Source organism: Salvelinus fontinalis, chromosome 7 (assembly GCF_029448725.1).
Source record: "Salvelinus fontinalis isolate EN_2023a chromosome 7, ASM2944872v1, whole genome shotgun sequence".
In the NCBI taxonomy this organism is placed as follows: Eukaryota; Metazoa; Chordata; class Actinopteri; order Salmoniformes; family Salmonidae; genus Salvelinus; species Salvelinus fontinalis.
The window spans coordinates 63904121-63924262 of record NC_074671.1 but is presented as its reverse complement, the minus strand read 5'-3'; the positions used below and the strand labels follow the sequence as shown (position 1 = coordinate 63924262).

General features: G+C 45.9%; 2 protein-coding genes across 6 annotated transcripts in view; one reads left to right on the top strand and one right to left on the bottom strand.

Annotated features, from left to right (window-relative positions):
- The window catches only part of LOC129860197 (LIM and senescent cell antigen-like-containing domain protein 1), a 29171-nt gene extending 10132 nt beyond the window's left edge, over positions 1-19039 (bottom strand). The window contains exons 1-4 of one of the 5 annotated variants that reach the window (XR_008760310.1): positions 2657-2895; positions 1264-1423; positions 954-1020; positions 104-224 (exon numbers count right to left, since the gene is read on the bottom strand). Coding sequence is in view for 4 of the 5 variants with exons in the window: in XM_055930577.1 (XP_055786552.1) it covers positions 104-224; positions 954-1020; positions 1264-1423; positions 2657-2685 (377 nt within the window). In the remaining variant the exon portion in view is untranslated. Of the gene's footprint in view, positions 1-103; positions 225-953; positions 1021-1263; positions 1424-2656; positions 2897-18948 lie in introns of those variants that run through there. The other 4 variants (XM_055930578.1, XM_055930577.1, XM_055930579.1 and 1 more) reach the window with 4 other exon arrangements.
- On the top strand, positions 8906-19836 carry LOC129860214 (growth arrest-specific protein 6-like). Its single transcript, XM_055930604.1, has 5 exons — positions 8906-9495; positions 9736-9896; positions 14034-14058; positions 14429-14491; positions 19097-19836. The coding sequence occupies exons 1-5, from the start codon at positions 9426-9428 to the stop codon at positions 19231-19233; spliced, it is 456 nt and encodes a 151-aa protein (XP_055786579.1). The 5' UTR covers positions 8906-9425; the 3' UTR covers positions 19234-19836.
- Positions 19837-20142: the final 306 nt, after the last annotated feature.

Sequence of the window (20142 nt, the reverse complement as noted above, 5' to 3'; positions counted from 1 at the left end):
TAATGTGCAGTGTGACTGGCTGGGGACGCCCCTGTATAATGTGCAGTGTGACTGGCTGGGGACGCCCCTGTATAATGTGCAGTGTGATTGGTTGGAGATTCACCTGCCAGCGTTCTTGACGAAGCCGACGTCAGCGAGCACAGCCTGGCAGATATCACAGCAGAAACAATCAGGATGCCAGCTGTTGTTCATGGCCTTGATCACACGGCCAATGATGAACTCCCCTGAGAACAGCGACCCACCAATACAACATGAGAACAGCGACCCACCAATACAACATGAGAACACCGACTCACCAATACAACATGAGAACACCGACCCACCAATACAACATGAGAACACCGACCCACCAATACAACATGAGAACACCGACCCACCAATACAACATGAGAACACCGACCCACCAATACAACATGAGAACACCGACCCACCAATACAACATGAGAACACCGACCCACCAATACAACATGAGAACACCGACCCACCAATACAACATGAGAACACCGACCCACCAATACAACATGAGAACACCGACCCACCAACACAACATGAGAACACCGACCCACCAACACAACATGAGAACACCGACCCACCAATACAACATGAGAACACCGACCCACCAATACAACATGAGAACACCCACCCACCAATACAACATGAGAACACCCACCCACCAATACAACATGAGAACACCCACCCACCAATACAACATGAGAACACCCACCCACCAATACAACATGAGAACACCCACCCACACAGTGGATTTACAAAGAGATTTGGTGTGTGTGTGTATGTATATGTGTGTGTGTGTATGTATATGTATGTGTGCGTGTGTATGTATATGTATGTGTGTGTATGTATTGGTGCGTGTGGGTGTGTGTGTGTGTGTGTGTGTGTGTGTGTATATTGGTGCGTATGTATGTGTGTGTGTGTGTATGTGTGTGTATACTCACCACACTGGTGGCAGCAGGGAGCGAAGAGCATCTGAAAGTCATGCTCACAGTATTTCCTGCCTTCAAACTGTCAGGAGAAAACTATGACATTTAACAAGGGTGCTTCACTCACACAATAAACCCAAACATTGAACAGTTTGACATTTGAATAGCGGCAACTTTCCTCAAATTCCACAGTTTTCCAGAAATCCTGGAGGGAATAAACCGGAAATCCAGAATCCCCCAAACATGATTTTTGGAAAACCTGGGAATTTGTGTGGAAATGACGGGAATTGTACATCCCTACATGTGATGCCCTGTGTTTGTCTACCTCATAGAAGAGCCCCTCGGGGAACTGCTGGAAGCACTGTGCACAGACGAAGCAGCCCTCGTGGTACAGCTCCCCGTTGCTGTTGACGATCTTCTCTGCCGGGGCGAAGCCGCTCTTACAGCGCTCGCACGACGCGTTTGCCAGGGCGTTCGCCATGTTGCTACGGTGACAAAAATGAAAGTATGAAGATCAGAACAGACGACAACTCCAGAATTATTTGCTGCTGTTCTGTTGATCACTTTGACACAGCAATCCCTGTGAAATTAGCCCCAATCAGTTTGTGGTCTCAACTGACTGCAGACATTGGCAAGGAGTTGGCACAATAACGACAAGAGACTGGCACTCTGGCTACCACACAGCAGCAGATTCTCCTGCAGGGGGCTTGAATAGGGGAATGCAATGTGAAAGAAATCCAAGGAGAAAGTTATTCCAACAGAACTGCTGGGCTGTTGGAAATCTGCCTTGAGTGTCTACAGAAACAGCACTGGCAAAGGTCAATATATTTTCCTCTCTACTACAGATCAGTGTTTTACAGAGTGGGGTGTTCATCCCAAATGGCACTCTATTCCCTATATAGTGGACTAATTTTAACCACATCCCTATGGCTGGTTAAAGGTAGTGCACTACATAAGTAATAGGAGCCTTTTGGGACAGAAAGACAAGCTTGGTTTTAGGGGCGGGGCCTTGTCCCGCACACAGTCCCTTACTGAAATCATATTACTCACAGCACCGCTGTCCCCATGGGGACACACACGTTGCTCAGGGTCTGTCTCCTAATTTGGTCATCTGAGAGCAGTCAGAGAGACATGATAGATCATAGCTGTCTGATGGTATTCAGTGTTGGTTTATCACGTAATTGATCAGAGACACGTACTGTACTGTGTCGCCTCAACACTCATTGGCTTATTCCTACACCCCAAATCAAGTGCCAAAAAATTACAACATGGTCTACAAATAGACCGTGTGTAATGATCCAAATAATCAAACTTGCTTACATTTTAAAATAGATTGAATGTTTCGACCTAAAAGTGTTATAGAAACTAACCAACTAAGAGGCTAACGTTCCAAGCTAGAGAGAAAAACAGAGTTTGAAGTAGTTAACGTTAGCAAGTTCACAACACACACGTCCACTCACTTGACGTTACTAGCCTGCTGTAGCAGTCAGGTTAGCGAACTAAATAGCTATTTAACTTTATTTAAAAGTTATTTAATGCTTCAAGCCGAGTCCCACGCCCATCATAAAAAAATCACTAGAGGTGTTACACTTTATCACATACTTTATCACATACAGTACTGCACCGAACAAATTAGCTAACGTTAGCTGCCCGGCTAGCTATTAGCATGGTAACGTGCTGTGAAATTCGAGTGTTCATACTTGGACCCAAGCTCTTACCTGCCCGTCATTTCTACTACTCCCAGCATCACCTATCAACACCACCGTTTCAGAAACGTATCGACTTTTCCCCGGGGTCTTCAAATAGGACGAGTAATGGATTGATCCGAGCGGCGACTCCTAGCCAACTAGCAATTTTTTTTCCTCCAGAATCTTGGTGGAGCCACCCTTTCCTTGGTAGCTGGCGTTTTCTAACGAAAAGGACCGAAATAGCGCCCTCTAACGGCTATTACACTGATAGCACTCCTGTTGCACTGACTGCAGCGTCCCTAAAGTTCTTCTGAACCAGGGGTGGATGACATACATCCCCCTGGCCGGCGGGAGGTGTGAATAAAAATATTAACGCTTTGGGGGGAATTATTTTTTTGTGGTAAAAAAAACAAACACTCCAGGCCACTCGTGAACGTCTAAAACTAGATAAATAGAAATGATAATGGACCTTTACATTTTCAAATAACTGCAGTTTTTCTGAATTTTGAAATTCTGATGTGGCCCTTGAGACATATTCCCACCCCTGTTCTAGACCCCTAACAAGCTGTTACAATACTTTGAATATGCATCACACCTCTGCAATGACTGGATAGACATGTCTGAATGAGTCAAATCAACGTTTATTGGTTGTGTACACAGATTTGCAGATGCTGCGAAACGCTTGCCACAGAAGTTTGACCATGCAAAGGGTAGTATTTGGAATTTTGGTATTTTGTTAGGGTCCCCATTAGCTGTTAACTTAAGTACTGCTCTTTCCATTATATAGACCAGCGTTTCCCAAACTCAGTCCTCGAGACCCCAAGGGGGTACTTTGGGTTTTTTGTCCTAACACTCCACAGCTGATTCAAATAATCAACTCATCATCAAGTTTTGATTATTTGAATCAGCTGTGTAGTGTTAGGGCAAAAACCAAAACGTGTAATCCCTGGGGTCCCGAGGACCGAGTTTGGGAAATGCTGACAGACTGAAGAGGTGAAACCAGGTGAAAGCCATGAACTTTTATTGATGTCACGTGTTAAATCCACATCAATCTGTGTAGATTAAGGGGAGGGAATGGGTTAATGAAGGATTTTTAAATCTTGAGACATGGATTATGTATGTGTGCCATTCAGAGGGTGAATGGGCAAGACAAAAGGTTGAAGAGCCTTTGAACGGGGAAGACAAAATATTTAAGAGCCTTTGAACGGGGTATGGTAGTAGGTGTCAGGCGCACTGGTTTGTGTCAAGAACTGCAACGCTGCTGGGTTTTTCACACTCGGACCGTTTTCCGTGTGTATCAAGAACGGTCCACCACCCAAAGGACATCCAGCCAACTTGACAATTTTACGCCATATGTATTGAATTCAAAATAAAATAAATCGTGAAGATGAAAAATAAAGATGAGAATGTAAACATATTTTCGAGGACGGGTGAAATAATGGATGTTGAAATCAAACAATTGAAAGCAAAATGTGTAGAATTGTAGGTCCGCTAGTTTTGGAGTGACGGTTCGTCTTTACCCAATCAATGAACAGATGTTTTTTCTATTGTCTATTTAAATAGACGGTCTGACGTCACCTCGTTTTAGCTAACGTACTTCAAAATTGTCAGTCACCGGTCAAGACTGTACGGATATTAGAAGCATGTCTATCTAATACATTTAATGACAAACCATCTAATTAATGAGGTAAACATATGAATTACCTGTTGCACAACGTTCGGCTCAGGTGTATGGAGAACCAGTTACCAACATCTGCGCCGAACTTTGTGCAACAGGTACAGTTTTTAAATGTTTTAAAACATTTTATTAGTTTAGCAGCCGCTCTTATCCAGGGCGACTTACAAGATCAGTTAGGATTAAGTTCCTTGCTCAGGGGCTCTCATTGACAGAGTTTTCACCTAGTCGGAGCTGGGATTCTAACCAGAAACCTCTCCGTGACTGGCCCATCGCTTTAACTTTAACTGCCAGGTGTCATGGTAAATCAACATGGAGGCCTGAACTTGCAGTGAATATCCGGCAGGGGGAGTAGTTGTATCATGAATGCACCAGTGAATAGTAAACTGCCATTTACTGTAGCCAGAGAAGTTTCAATCCCACCCTTGCAATCTAAATGATGTTTTCTAACCTACATGCGAGATTTAAACTTTTTCCTAAAGAGGTTATTGCACTTTTTGGTATCAACCTTTGATTTTCATATGTATAGTAGTGTATAGTAGTGGATATGTATAGTAGTGTAGTGGATGAGTAGCTGGAGTGCCAGTCTGTTTGTGATATCATGCCAACTCCTTGTCACTCATTGGCTTGACAATGAGCAATGTTGCAATCCCACCCTCAGATCTGAGACCAGTGGAGGAGTATTTGTTCTGTAGTTTCTGCAACTGGACAGTTGAGACACAGTGGATTAGAAAAGTATTCAAACCCCTTGACATTTCCACCTTCTGTTACGTTATATTCTAAAATTGATTCAATTGTATTTTTTTCCTCATCAATCTACACACAATAGCCCATAATGACAAAGCAAAACAGGTTTTTAGACATTTTTGCAAATGTATTAAAAATAAAAAACGAATGTCACATTTACATTAGTATTCAGACCATTATCTCAGTACTTTGTTGAAGCACCTTTGGCAGCGATTACAGCCTCAAGTCTTCTTGGGTATGAAGCTACAAGCTTGGCACACCTGTATTTGGGGAGTTTCTCCCATTATTCTCTGCAGATCCTCTCAAGATCTGTCTGGTTAGATGGGAAGCAACGCTGCACAGCTATTTTCTGGTCTCTCCAGAGATGTTCGATCGGGTTCCAGTCTGGGCTCTGGCTGGGCCACTCAAGAACATTCAGAGACTTGTCCCGGAGCCACTCCTGCTTTGTCTTGGCTGTGTGCTTAAGGTCGTGTTGTCCTGTTGGAAGGTGAACCTGACCCAGTCTGAGGTTTTCATCAAGGATCTCTCTGTACTTTTCTCCGTTTATCTTTCCCTCGATCTTGACTAGTCTCCATCGATTGCTCAGTTTGGCCGGGCGGCCAGATCTAGGAAGAGTCTTGGTGGTTCCAAACTTCTTACATTTTAAGAATGATGGAGGCCACTGTGTTCTTGTGGACCTTCAATGCTGCAGACATTTTTTGGTACCCTTCCCCAGATCTGTGCCTCAACACAATCCTGTCTCGGAGCTCTACGGACAATTACTTCGACCTCACGGCTCTGTTTTTGCTCTGACATGAACTGTGGGACCTTATATAGACAGGTTTGTGCCTTTCCAAATCATGTCCAATCAAAAATAATTTACAACAGGTGGACTCCAATCAAGTTGTAGGAACATCTCAAGGATGATCAATGGAAACAGGATGGACCTGACCTCAATTTCGAGTCTCATAGCAAATGGTATGATTACTAATGTAAATAAGATATTTCTGTTTTTAATTTGTAATAAATTTGCAAACATTTCTAAAAACCTGTTTTCGCTTTATCATTATGAGGTATTGTGTGTAGATTGAGGGAAAAAATGAATGTAATCCATTTTAGAATAAGGCTGTAACGTAACAATGTGTAAATAGTCAAGGGGTCTGAATACTTTCTGAATGCACTGTAAACCTTGGTCGACCCCCTACAGCTTGGAATGTAATCAATACATTTTTTGCAGCGAGCGTCCTTTAAAACATACCCACCTGCTATGTGGTTAAAATGTGTTACAAGTGACATCTGATCTGAGTCAACCTTGTGAGTCTCAGGTGTAACATTAACTATACAGATGACACAGATGGAGAAGGGCAACGTCTTATGAGTTCCAAAACGGCTTTGCTAGTTTGTGACTTTTTGTTCATGTTCATCTTTACTTTTCTTGTACAGGGAGTTCATAACATTATCACATATGACCGCCAAGCACTACTGGACATGAGATCGACAGTTACTAACCTTCGACCTCGATTTTCAAATCGCAAGGCCGCCGGGCCAGATGGAACTCCAGGGTGTGTTCTCAAAGCATGGGCAGAACAGCTGGTAAGTGTCTTCACTGACATTTTCAATCTGTCCTTGTCCCAGTCTATAATGCCCTCTTCACGACTGTGTGGATGTATGTGGACCATGTTAAGTTCTGAGTTATGTGGACGCCAAGGAACTTGTAACTCTCGACCTGCTCCACTACAGCCCTGTCAATGTGAATGGGGGTGTGCTCTCCCCTCTTTCTCCTGTAGTCCACGATCAGCTCCTTGATCTTACGTCATTAGGGGAGGTTGTTGTCCTGGTGTAACAGTATAACTTTACGTCGTCCCCTCGCCTCGACACGGGCGCGAACCAGGGACCCTCTGCACACATCAACAACTGACACCCACGAAGCGTCGTTACCCATCGCTCCACAAAAGCCGCAGCTCTTGCAAAGCAAGGGGCAACACTACTTAAGTCTCAGAGCAAGTGACGTAACTGATTGAAATGCTACTAGCGCGCACCCGCTAACTAGCTAGCCATTTCACATCCGTTACACTCACCCCCCTTTCAACCTCCTCCTTTTCCGCAGCAACCAGTAATCCGGGTCAACAGCATCAATGTAACAGTATAAACCCCTCAAAAGATGAAAAGATTTGGCATGGGCCATCGGATCCTCAAAATGTTCTACAGCTGCACCATCGAGAGCATCTTGACTGGCTGCATCACAGCTTGGTATGGCAAATGTACTGCTCTCGACCACAAAGCACTACAGAGGGTAATGCCAACAGCCCAGTACATCACCGGGGCCGAGCTCCCTGCCATCCAAGACGTCTATATCAGGCGTGTCAGAGAAAGGCACAAAAAATTGCCCCTAACTTCAAGCCATAGATAGTTCACTTTGCTACCGTCCAGCAAATGGTACCGGAGTATCAGCTCTTGTACCAACAGGCTACCAGATAGTTTCTACCCTCGACCCATTAGACTGATAAACAGTTAATTAAATGCATACACACACTTACCGACACAACACAACACAAACATACATACAAACACACTTTTACACTCATCATATGCTTCTGCTACTCTGTTCATTGTTTTATTCTTATTAGTATCTATCCTGATGCCTAGTCACTTTACCTTGTAAACCTTTACCACTGTACACATCTACCTCAAATAGCTCGTACCCCTGCACATTGATCTGGTACTGGTACTCCCTGTATATAGCTCCACATTGATCTGGTACTGGTACTCCATGTATATAGCTCCACATTGATCTGGTACTCCATGTATATAGCTCCACATTGATCTGGTACTGGTACTCCATGTATATAGCTCCACATTGATCTGGTACTCCATGTATATAGCTCCACATTGATCTGGTACTGGTACTCCATGTATATAGCTCCACATTGATCTGGTACTGGTACTCCATGTATATAGCTCCATTGTTGTGTATTTCATTCCTTTTGAGTTACTGTTTTAATGTGTTTTACTCTGCATGGTCAGGTTGGGTTCATAAGAAAGCATTTCACGGCAAAATCTACACTCATTGTATTCAAGCTCATGTGAAAAATACAATGTGATTTTGATTTGATTCTGCTGTGACATTGTTCCACGACCTGACTCAGATCTGGACTAACAAGTGGAGGACATGGAAGAGAGAGAGAGAGAGACAGAGAGCTGCAACCTATACTTATGTCTATTTATTTTCCCTTCTCATTCGTACTATTTGCAATTGCGAGAAAGAGGGAGAGAGAAACATGATTTCTGAGAAATCGTAACAGAATGTGAGTCAAAAAAAAAAAGTGATTAGAAAAACAAAGTAACAGAGTTCTTGGCAGAGGGTATTTGTTGCGCAAATGTGAGCCTTAACACATAGAGAGAGACAAGATTTCTGAGAAATCATAACAGAAAGTGAGTCCCAAAAAAATAAAGAGAAATTCCGGGGATTGATGAGAAAATTACAGGAACGTTAAGGCTTAAAATAAACTGCTGGGGAGAAAGGAGGGGGGGAATCTGGGTCGAGATGTAGTTTTCAACTAATGTCACAAACAGAGGTAGATTAGGTTCAGTTGTTTAATTTAGCTGAGATTATTGTTTTCTCCCTGTGTTGCTGATGGTTATTCTGGTCCGCTCATACAGGAGTAATAAAGGCCCATTGCACTATTGTGAAATACTTAAAAATGTTGTGTTGATTTAACATGAGGTGCAGCAACAGCCTCAGCACTCCTCCTTCCCTCTACGATGTCTGGCTATAGGCTAGGTTGGAATAGTCTGCTGTACAATGCCAAGGCTACGCAAAGTCACTGCAGGTAAATGGGCAGGGGCAGAAAGACTGCAGTCACAGAGAGAGAGAGAGAGAGAGAGAGAGAGAGAGAGAGAGAAAGCGCTCCCATAGCACTGCCGAATGGCAGAGCAAAAGCGACTCTTCATTGCTAACTCCCGCCTGCGTGCATTCGACGTAACTTTTCAAAAAGCTACTCCCCTTCGGATGTGTAGGTTGTGTCCTTTGTCCACAGTTCGGGCTACTAGCTGGGTTTATTTTACGCCTGCTACGTTAGTAGTAGCTGGGAGAACCAAACGAGATGGGGGCGAAGTAGGTGGCTCGCTAGCTAGATAAGAGTGAAGGTTGGACTGTCTGTACTGCAGGGGCTGTGGGTAGCCTTGGTTGTGGTATGCGGACTAAGTAGTTAGCAAGGATACGATTGAAGAAGGAAAACGCTGAGTTAAGTGTAACGGCATTCTCGCCTGCTCGTGAAGGGAATTTTTGAACTTGCAGTGTGTTTTATACACGACTGCTACCTGGTTGCTAGCTAGAAGCGGCATTGAACAGAGAGAGGGGAAAGGATCAACTTTCCAGCCTGACGCAGAACCGCAAACATGCAGTTGACGGAGTTCCTTGCTTCAGGAACCTTCCTGAGCCTGCTCCTTGTCCGGTGGTCCGACAGCCGTAAGTAAACAACAAAGCCCACTAAGCTATTGTTGGCACTGCGTGGGGATAACGTTGTTGTTTAGCTTGCCAGCTAGTTAATTGTTGTTGAATAATGTAATTTTTTTTCTGTTTAGCTGATGCTTTGAAACCTCACGCCCATGACTTTATGTCAGTAAGTTAGGGGCTGGATCATTTTAGCAACTAAAATGTAGTAAGATGGGAAATTCTGTTCTGTTCTGTGCTTGTGGTTATTTTCAGTTTCCTTGTCCTCGGAAGAAGCTAACCAGTTCTTGAGGAGACACAGGAGAGCGAATCACGTTTTCGAGGAGACGAAACAAGGGCACCTGGAGCGAGAGTGTGTGGAAGAGAAGTGTAGCAAAGAGGAGGCGAGAGAAGTATTCGAGAACGACCCTGAAACAGTGAGTACACTACACACTTATTCACTACACACTTGACCGTGTCAAATCAAATGGAACTCATTGCACTTCTTTCCATTGCATATAGACACGGACTAGCTACGCACATTGGATTTGTCTAATGACTGATCCTATAGCCAACTTGTTTATAACGTAACGATTCTGTGTATAGTGTTCAAGCTCTAAAATATGGGTATGACTAATTACTGACAAACACTTACCAGTCCAATCAAGATAGATATGACTAATTATTGGCAGACACTCACCAGTCCGATCAATTCATTGCACAGTAGTGTTCCCTTTGTGTTCAACTAGCACATTGGGCTTTGGGAAACATGCCAGATTATGTACATTTGCATACTACTGTAAGGTTTGTGATTATGTAAATGAACCTGCTTCTGCGTGATGGGATCATACATGGGAGTGATTATGCTAATGAGCGCTGTACTGCTGTGTTTTTGATTGGTCCTCGGGGAGGCTGCTTACAGTAAGCGGATGGAAGGTGACTAGGGGGAATGTGTTTTAATGAATTCCAGGCAGAGCAACAATGCGCTCACACACAGGTTTTAATCTGTCGTGTGTCTGTCACACAGGGCTCCTATCCCCTCAGGGTTATATACGTTAGGTCTAGGTTCTGCCAGCTAGCTTCATGACTGTGTTGAGCAGCCTCCAGCATCCATGCTATTAATAATTCTACATCCCAAATGCCTCCCTACTCCCTATACAGTGCACTACTTTTGACCAGGGCCCATAGAGACATCCAGTATAATTTTTCCTTGGTCAGTGTCATTTGGGAAGTAGACAATATGTAGATTGGCATATTAAACAGGCTTAATGCTGATCTGTAAATGTTGTCCATATATATTGTGATTGTTATAAGAAAAACATGTTTTTGTGAGGAAAGAGCTGGGGTGAATGTGAGAGTGGAGAGAGGTGCATCAGGGTGAGAGGGTTTGTAATGGGCTCAGAGAGGTGTGTGTGGTACTAGTGGTGGTGAGATCAGGGGGTGTAATGGGATCAGAGAGGAGGGTGTGTGTGGTACTAGTGGTGGTGAGATCGGGGGGTGTAATGGGATCAGAGAGGAGGGTGTGTGTGGTACTAGTGGTGGTGAGATCGGGGGGTTTGTAATGGGATCAGAGAGGAGGGTGTGTGTGGTACTAGTGGTGGTGAGATCAGGGGGTTTGTAATGGGATCAGAGAGGAGGGTGTGTGTGGTACTAGTGGTGGTGAGATCGGGGGGTGTAATGGGATCAGAGAGGAGGATGTGTGTGGTACTAGTGGTGAGATCGGGGGGTGTAATGGGATCAGAGAGGAGGATGTGTGTGGTACTAGTGGTGGTGAGATCGGGGGTTGTAATGGGATCAGAGAGGAGGATGTGTGTGGTACTAGTGGTGGTGAGATCGGGGGGTGTAATGGGATCAGAGAGGAGGATGTGTGTGGTACTAGTGGTGGTGAGATCGGGGGGTGTAATGGGATCAGAGAGGAGGATGTGTCTGGTACTAGTGGTGGTGAGATCGGGGGGTGTAATGGGATCAGAGAGGAGGATGTGTGTGGTACTAGTGGTGGTGAGATCGGGGGGTGTAATGGGATCAGAGAGGAGGATGTGTGTGGTACTAGTGGTGGTGAGATCGGGGGGTGTAATGGGATCAGAGAGGAGGATGTGTGTGGTACTAGTGGTGGTGAGATCGGGGGGTGTAATGGGATCAGAGAGGAGGATGTGTGTGGTACTAGTGGTGGTGAGATCGGGGGGTGTAATGGGATCAGAGAGGAGGATGTGTGTGGTACTAGTGGTGGTGAGATCGGGGGGTGTAATGGGATCAGAGAGGAGGATGTGTGTGGTACTAGTGGTGAGATCGGGGGGTGTAATGGGATCAGAGAGGAGGATGTGTGTGGTACTAGTGGTGGTGAGATCGGGGGGTGTAATGGGATCAGAGGAGGATGTGTGTGGTACTAGTGGTGGTGAGATCGGGGGGTGTAATGGGATCAGAGAGGAGGATGTGTGTGGTACTAGTGGTGGTGAGATCGGGGGGTGTAATGGGATCAGAGAGGAGGATGTGTGTGGTACTAGTGGTGGTGAGATCGGGGGGTGTAATGGGATCAGAGAGGAGGATGTGTGTGGTACTAGTGGTGGTGAGATCGGGGGGTGTAATGGGATCAGAGAGGAGGATGTGTGTGGTACTAGTGGTGGTGAGATCGGGGGGTGTAATGGGATCAGAGAGGAGGATGTGTGTGGTACTAGTGGTGGTGAGATCGGGGGTGTAATGGGATCAGAGAGGAGGATGTGTGTGGTACTAGTGGTGGTGAGATCGGGGGTGTAATGGGATCAGAGAGGAGGATGTGTCTGGTACTAGTGGTGGTGAGATCGGGGGTGTAATGGGATCAGAGAGGAGGATGTGTGTGGTACTAGTGGTGGTGAGATCGGGGGGTGTAATGGGATCAGAGAGGAGGATGTGTCTGGTACTAGTGGTGGTGAGATCGGGGGGTGTAATGGGATCAGAGAGGAGGATGTGTGTGGTACTAGTGGTGGTGAGATCGGGGGGTGTAATGGGATCAGAGAGGAGGATGTGTCTGGTACTAGTGGTGGTGAGATCGGGGGGTGTAATGGGATCAGAGAGGAGGATGTGTGTGGTACTAGTGGTGGTGAGATCGGGGGGTGTAATGGGATCAGAGAGGAGGATGTGTGTGGTACTAGTGGTGGTGAGATCGGGGGGTGTAATGGGATCAGAGGAGGATGTGTCTGGTACTAGTGGTGGTGAGATCGGGGGGTGTAATGGGATCAGAGAGGAGGATGTGTGTGGTACTAGTGGTGGTGAGATCGGGGGGTGTAATGGGATCAGAGAGGAGGATGTGTGTGGTACTAGTGGTGGTGAGATCGGGGGGTGTAATGGGATCAGAGAGGAGGATGTGTGTGGTACTAGTGGTGGTGAGATCGGGGGTGTAATGGGATCAGAGAGGAGGATGTGTCTGGTACTAGTGGTGGTGAGATCGGGGGGTGTAATGGGATCAGAGAGGAGGATGTGTGTGGTACTAGTGGTGGTGAGATCGGGGGGTGTAATGGGATCAGAGAGGAGGATGTATGTGGTATTAGTGGTGGTGAGATCGGGGGGTGTAATGGGATCAGAGAGGAGGATGTATGTGGTATTAGTGGTGGTGAGATCGGGGGGTTGTATCGTGACAGGACTGCAGCCTCATTCACAGATCCATTATTCATTTTAAACGTGCCTATCTCTGACTCTGCAGTTCTCTCACAACGCTGCAGTTCCCTGGCTCTGCAGAGGGAGTGTTCCTGGTTACCATACCCCTAACCTAGTCTCCCTAGCAACGAAGAGTCTTCAATTGCAGCCTTAGTCTCTCTCTCTGCAGCAGTTGGAAAGTTTCTGCCTGTTCCCCTCTATCACACTGTAGAAGGATAATGACGTTTTAGAAGTATCTCAGTAGAACTGCACACTGTCAGGAGTCTCTTATCTAAATCACCTTCCATTTACTGTTCTTCATCTTTCTCTTTCAGTGCAGCAGAACTCTCTGGAGAACCATGTCATTGTCCCATCAAGTCTTGTTCTAATTTTAAGTTTCCCCAGTTACCTCCATGTACTCTACTGTAGGCAGGAAGGAAGGAAGGAAGGAAGGAAGGCAGGTAGGAAGGCAGGCAGGCAGGCAGGAAGGCAGGCAGCTCGGTCCCAGAACTGTTTGTGCTCTAGCTAACTCCATTGCTGTCATTGTGAAACCAAAGACATGCTAACGAGTGACAAGGAGTTTATCATAATAGCACAAACAGACTGGCACCCGGGCTATTCTGCAGGAGAGAGAGTTGTAGAATGTTGACACATGTAGAACGTTCCCAGGAAGCCCTGGAGGGGCTACTAGTCTGTGTGGTGCCACACCCCGTTAACATGAGATGACATGATGCATATCTATCTATCAGACATACATCTAGTCTCAATCTGTCATGTTTGACCTCATAGTATTAAGAATAGACTGTTATCAAACATCACTAACAGCTTCTCTCCTTCTGTCCTCTCTCCTTCTGTCCTCTCTCCTTCTGTCCTCTCTCCTTCTGTCCTCTCTCCTTCTGTCCTCTCTCCTTCTGTCCTCTCTCCTTCTGTCCTCTCCTTCTGTCCTCTCCTTCTGTTCTCTCCTTCAGGACTACTTCTTTCCAAAGTACTTGGGTAAGTTTGGTTCCTGTTCCCAACCTCTTCAGCGTTGGGTGAGATTGTTATTACTTGATTAGGATATTAGCATCTGTTGTATGGTGTTTAACTATCTTCTCTGCCCTGTCTCTCTCTCTCTGCCCGGTCTCTCTCTCTCTCTGCCCTGTCTCTCTCTGCCCTGTCTCTCTCTCTCTCTGCCCTGTCTCTCTCTCTCTCTCTGCCCTGTCTCTCTCTCTCTCTCTGCCCTGTCTCTCTCTCTCTCTCTGCCCTGTCTCTCTCTCTCTCTCTGCCCTGTCTCTCTCTCTCTCTCTGCCCTGTCTCTCTCTCTCTCTCTGCCCTGTCTCTCTCTCTCTCTCTGCCCTGTCTCTCTGTCTCCCTCTCTGATTAGCGTGCATGGAGAAGTTCGGAGACACGGACAAGAAGAAACAAGACCTGATCACCTGTGTTCACAGTGAGTTCCTCGTCTGTCTGTCCTCCTGACTAGGGCTGCAGACAGACAAACTGACTCACGTACAGTAGATGTGAGCATGTAGCTTCTCTCTCTACACCACTTTTATTTTAAAATATTTATTTTTTTTACTTTCTATCATACTCATTTACCCACTCTCTCTCCTCTCTCATTCACCCTCTCTCTCTTTCACCCTCTCTCATTCCCTCTCTCTCTTCTCTCATTCACCCTCTCTCTCTCTCTCTTCTCTCCTCTCTCATTCACCCTCTCTCTCTCTCTCTTCTCTCCTCTCTCATTCACCCTCTCTCTCTTCTCTCCTCTCTTTCACCCTCTCCTCTCTCTCTTCTCTCCTCTCCTCTCTCACTCTCTCTCTCCTCTCCTCTCTCATTGTCTCTCTCTCATTCACTGTCTCTCTCTCTCTCTCCTCTCCTCTCTCATTCCCTCTCTCTCATTCACCCTCTCTCTCTCCCTCTCACTCTCTCTCCCTCTCACTCTCTCTCCCTCTCACTCTCTCTCCTCTCTCTCTCTCTCTCTCCTCTCACTCTCTCTCTCTCCTCTCTCATTCACCCTCTCTGTGTGGTTTATAAATGGTGCCTATGAGGAGCAGTGAGCACATAGTTCCTTCTGTTGGGCAGGGCAGGCTGCACTGCACCACCTCACTACTGCAGAACACTGAGAGAAAGTTCTCTGACTTAAGGTGGAGAAGATGAGAGGAGGAATGTCACTTCATGTCTATGGGTCAGTGTCTACTGGGCGTCAGCGAGCATGACGCGGCTAAACTGCTGCTGTGACTTTGAGACGGAGGGAGAGATGCGTGTGGAACTCTGCAGTAGTAACCAAGTGTGCGTGACACACCTCCTTTCAGCCTCACGCACTCCGTGACTGCAGATCTGAGATTGGTGACGTGAGCAGGCTGTGACGCCAGTGAGGAGGGGGGGGGGGGGGGAGAGAGAACGGATAGCGTATTCTGCTGCATCAGGGCTGCTGAGACCCGGAGTGAGGGGGCCTGCCCACTCACTGTCTGCTGATTGGTTGTTGGAACTATAGTCAGTCAGCCAGCCAGGGAGTTGCTATGACTCAGCCGTGTGTCCAGGACAGAGAGATTGTCCCCCCCCCCCCGTCAGCACACCGTCAGCAGTAATGGACGGAGAAAGAACTGCAGGAACTACTAGTTTATATATAACACTCCAGGATGGAGAGAGCGAGAGACGGGGGAGGAGAGAGCGAGAGACGGGGGGGAGGAGCGAGAGCGGGGGGAGAGAGCGGGCGGGGAGGAGAGAGCGAGAGACGGGGGAGGAGAGAGCGAGAGACATGCAGTAGGGCTTTTTATGCTGTCCTCAGAGATCCTGGGAGGGGAAAATAACTTTCTCTTTTTTTCAATAGCATCACAGCAAGCATTTTTGTCTGTCACAAATGGCACCTTTTTCCCTATATAGTGCACTGCTTTTAGGAATGTGAAATGTCAGAATAATAGTAGTGATTTATTTCAGCTTTTATTTCTTTCATCACATTCCCAGTAGTTCAGAAGTTTACATACACTCAATTAGTATTTGGTAGCCTTGCCTTTTAAGTTGTTTAACTTGGGTCAAACGTTTTGGGTAGCCTTCCGCAAGCTTCCCACAATAAGTTAGGTGAATTTTGGCCCATTCCTCCTGACAGAGCTGATGTAACGGAGTCAGGTTTGTAGACCTCCTTGCTCGCATATGCTTTTTCAGTTCTGCCCACAAATGTTCTATGGGATTGAGGTCAGGGCTTAGTGATGGCCACTCCAATACCTTGATTTTGTTGTCCTTAAGCCATTTTCCCACAACTTTGGAAGTATGCTTGGGGTCATTGTCCATTTGGTAGATCCATTTGCATCCAAGCTTTAACTTCCTGACTGATGTCTTGAGATGTTGCTTCAATATATCAACTTAATTTTCCATCCTCATGATGCCATTTATTTTGTGAGGTGCCCCAGTTCCTCCTGCAGCAAAGCACCCCACAACATGATGCTGCCACCCCCGTGCTTCACGGTTGGGATGGTGTTCTTCGGCTTGCAAGCCTCTCCCTTTTTCCTTCAAACATAACAATGGTCATTATGACCAAACAGTTCTATTTTTGTTTCATCAGACCAGAGGACATTTCTCAAAAATGTACAATCTTTGTCCCCAAGTGCAGTTGCAAACCGCAGTCTGGCTTTTTTATGGCGGTTTTGGAGCAGTGGCTTTTTCCTTGCTGAGCGGCCTTTCAGATTATATTGATATACGACTCGTTTGATTGTGAATATAGATACTTTTGTACCTGTTTCCTCCAGCATCTTTACAAGGTCCTTTTGCTGCTGTTCTGGGATTGATTTGTACTTTTCGCACCAAAGTACGTTCATCTCTAGGAGACAGAACGCGTCTCCTTCCTGAGCGGTATGACAGCTGCCTGGTCCCATGGTGTTTATACATGCGTACTATTGTTTGTACAGATGAACGTGGTACCTTCAGGTATTTGGAAATTGCTCGCAAGGATGAACCAGACTTGTGGAGGTCAACTATTTTTTTCTGAGGTCTTGGCTGATTTCTTTTGATTTTCCCATGATGTCAAGCAAAGAGCCACTGAGTTTGTAGGTAGGCCTTGAAATACATCCACAGGTACACCTCCAATTGACTCAAATTATGTCAATTAGTCTATCAGAATCATTTTCTGGAATTTTCCAAGCTGTTTAAAGGCACAGTCAACTTAGTGTATGTAAACTTTTGACCCACTGGAATTGTGATACAGTGAAATAATCTGTCTGTAAACAATTGTTGGAAAAATGACTTGTGTCATGCACAAAGTAGATGTCCTAACCGACTTGCCAAAACTATAGTTTGTTAACAAGAAATGTGTAGAGTGGTTGAAAAACACTTAGGTTGGATTCATTAAAACTCGTATGTAAACTTACAGCTTCAACTGTAGTAACATAGAGCTATGTACCTGCCTAAAACACTTCACATTATATAGTAACATAGAGCTATGTACCTGCCTGGACCAGCCTGGCTAAAGCACTTCACATTATATAGTAACATAGAGCTATGTACCTGCCTGGACCAGCCTGGCTAAAGCACTTTACATTATATAGTAACATAGAGCTATGTACCTGGCTAAAACACTTCACATTAACATAGAGCTATGTACCTGGCTAAAACACTTCACATTATATAGTAACATAGCTATGTACCTGCCTGGACCAGCCTGGCTAAAGCACTTCACATTATATAGTAACATAGAGCTATGTACCTGGCTAAAACACTTCACATTATATAGTAACATAGTGCTATGTACCTGCCTGGACCAGCCTGGTTAAAACACTTCACATTATATAGTAACATAGAGCTATGTACCTGGCTAAAACACTTCACATTATATAGTAACATAGTGCTATGTACCTGCCTGGACCAGCCTGGCTAAAGCACTTCACATTATATAGTAACATAGAGCTATGTACCTGGCTAAAACACTTCACATTATATAGTAACATAGAGCTATGTACCTGGCTAAAACACTTCACATTATATAGTAACATAGAGCTATGTACCTGCCTGGACCAGCCTGGTTAAAGCACTTCACATTATATAGTAACATAGCTATGTACCTGCCTGGACCAGCCTGGCTAAAGCACTTTACATTATATAGTAACATAGAGCTATGTACCTGGCTAAAACACTTCACATTATATAGTAACATAGAGCTATGTACCTGCCTGGACCAGCCTGGCTAAAGCACTTTACATTATATAGTAACATAGTGCTATGTACCTGCCTAGACCAGCCTGGTTAAAACACTTTACATTATATAGTAACATAGAGCTATGTACCTGCCTGGACCAGCCTGGCTAAAGCACTTTACATTATATAGTAACATAGTGCTATGTACCTGCCTAGACCAGCCTGGTTAAAACACTTTACATTATATAGTAACATAGAGCTATGTACCTGCCTGGACCAGCCTGGCTAAAGCACTTTACATTATATAGTAACATAGTGCTATGTACCTGCCTAGACCAGCCTGGTTAAAACACTTTACATTATATAGTAACATAGAGCTATGTACCAGCCTGGCTAAAACACTTCACATTATATAGTAACATAGAGCTATGTACCTGTCTAGACCAGCCTGGTTAAAGCACTTCACATTATATAGTAACATAGCTATGTACCTGCCTGGACCAGCCTGGCTAAAGCACTTCACATTATATAGTAACATAGAGCTATGTACCTGTCTGGACCAGCCTGGCTAAAGCACTTCACATTATATAGTAACATAGAGCTATGTACCTGCCTAGACCAGCCTGGCTAAAGCACTTCACATTATATAGTAACATAGAGCTATGTACCGCCGGCCAGCCTGGCTAAAACACTTTACATTATATAGTAACATAGAGCTATGTACCTGCCTGGACCAGCCTGGCTAAAGCACTTCACATTATATAGTAACATAGAGCTATGTACCTTCACATCTATGACTTGCTGTACTGTAGGATGTTATTTCTCTGACAGGATGACCTCTAATGCTCTCTTTCTTTCTCCTCTCTCGCTCTCTCCCCCCCTCTCCCTCTCTCTTTCCCCCCTCTCTCCCCTTCCCTTCCCCCTCTCTCAGATATTCCAGACCAGTGCTCTCCGTCTCCCTGTAATCCTCGAGGTACGGTGCGCTGTGAGGACAAAAAGGGTGACTTCCTCTGCCACTGCTTCACTGGCTGGACAGGAGTCCGTTGTGAGAAAGGTACTGTGACCTGATCTTCAGAAACACAGTGGACTTGTTCCACGTTGCAGCCCACTGGCTGATCGACAAATCACCTGGCATCAGAAATAACTACTCATTACTAGTTGGAGATCAGTCAGTCACAATTTACCCACAATACATCCCAGATGTGATGCTGAGGAATACGGCCAGTGTATTGGGTACATAGAGCCTGGCCACATGGTCAGGGAGAAGTCCTAGGGCTACTATGTATTGTTTGTTAGGCCAACTTGTCACACATACAAAGTGACAGAGGTGGGGGACAGAGAAGATTTTCTGCAGTGTCACACTGTCTCCAGCATGTGACAATGATCGGTACAGGGTGTGTCCTGTCTGACCTTGACTTGGATAGACAGTGACTAAGCCACTAAGCTATCTCCATCCACACAGACACACACGCCGTCCCTGGAGTGCCACTGGGTTGTGGTTGGGCTCTGTGTGAGTTGTCTATATGTCTCTGCCCTCGCTCTGTCTCTCCCTCCCTGTCTCTATATGTCGGTCAGGTCAATATGGACTGGATGTGCAGGAAGTGAACCGGTCACATGTAGAACAGGCTGAGAAGTCACATGACCCTGCGAAGAGAAGGTCAGCGCTGGGCTGGTGACCTGTCTCTACAGAGGGGGAGGGGGCTGGTGACCTGTCTCTACAGAGGGGGAGGGGGCTGGTGACCTGTCTCTACAGAGGGGGAGGGGGCTGGTGACCTGTCTCTACAGAGGGGGAGGGGGCTGGTGACCTGTCTCTACAGAGGGGGAGGGGGCTGGTGACCTGTCTCTACAGAGGGGGAGGGGGCTGGTGACCTGTCTCTACAGAGGGGGAGGGGGCTGGTGACCTGTCTCTACAGAGGGGGAGGGGGCTGGTGACCTGTCTCTACAGAGGGGGAGGGGGCTGGTGACCTGTCTCTACAG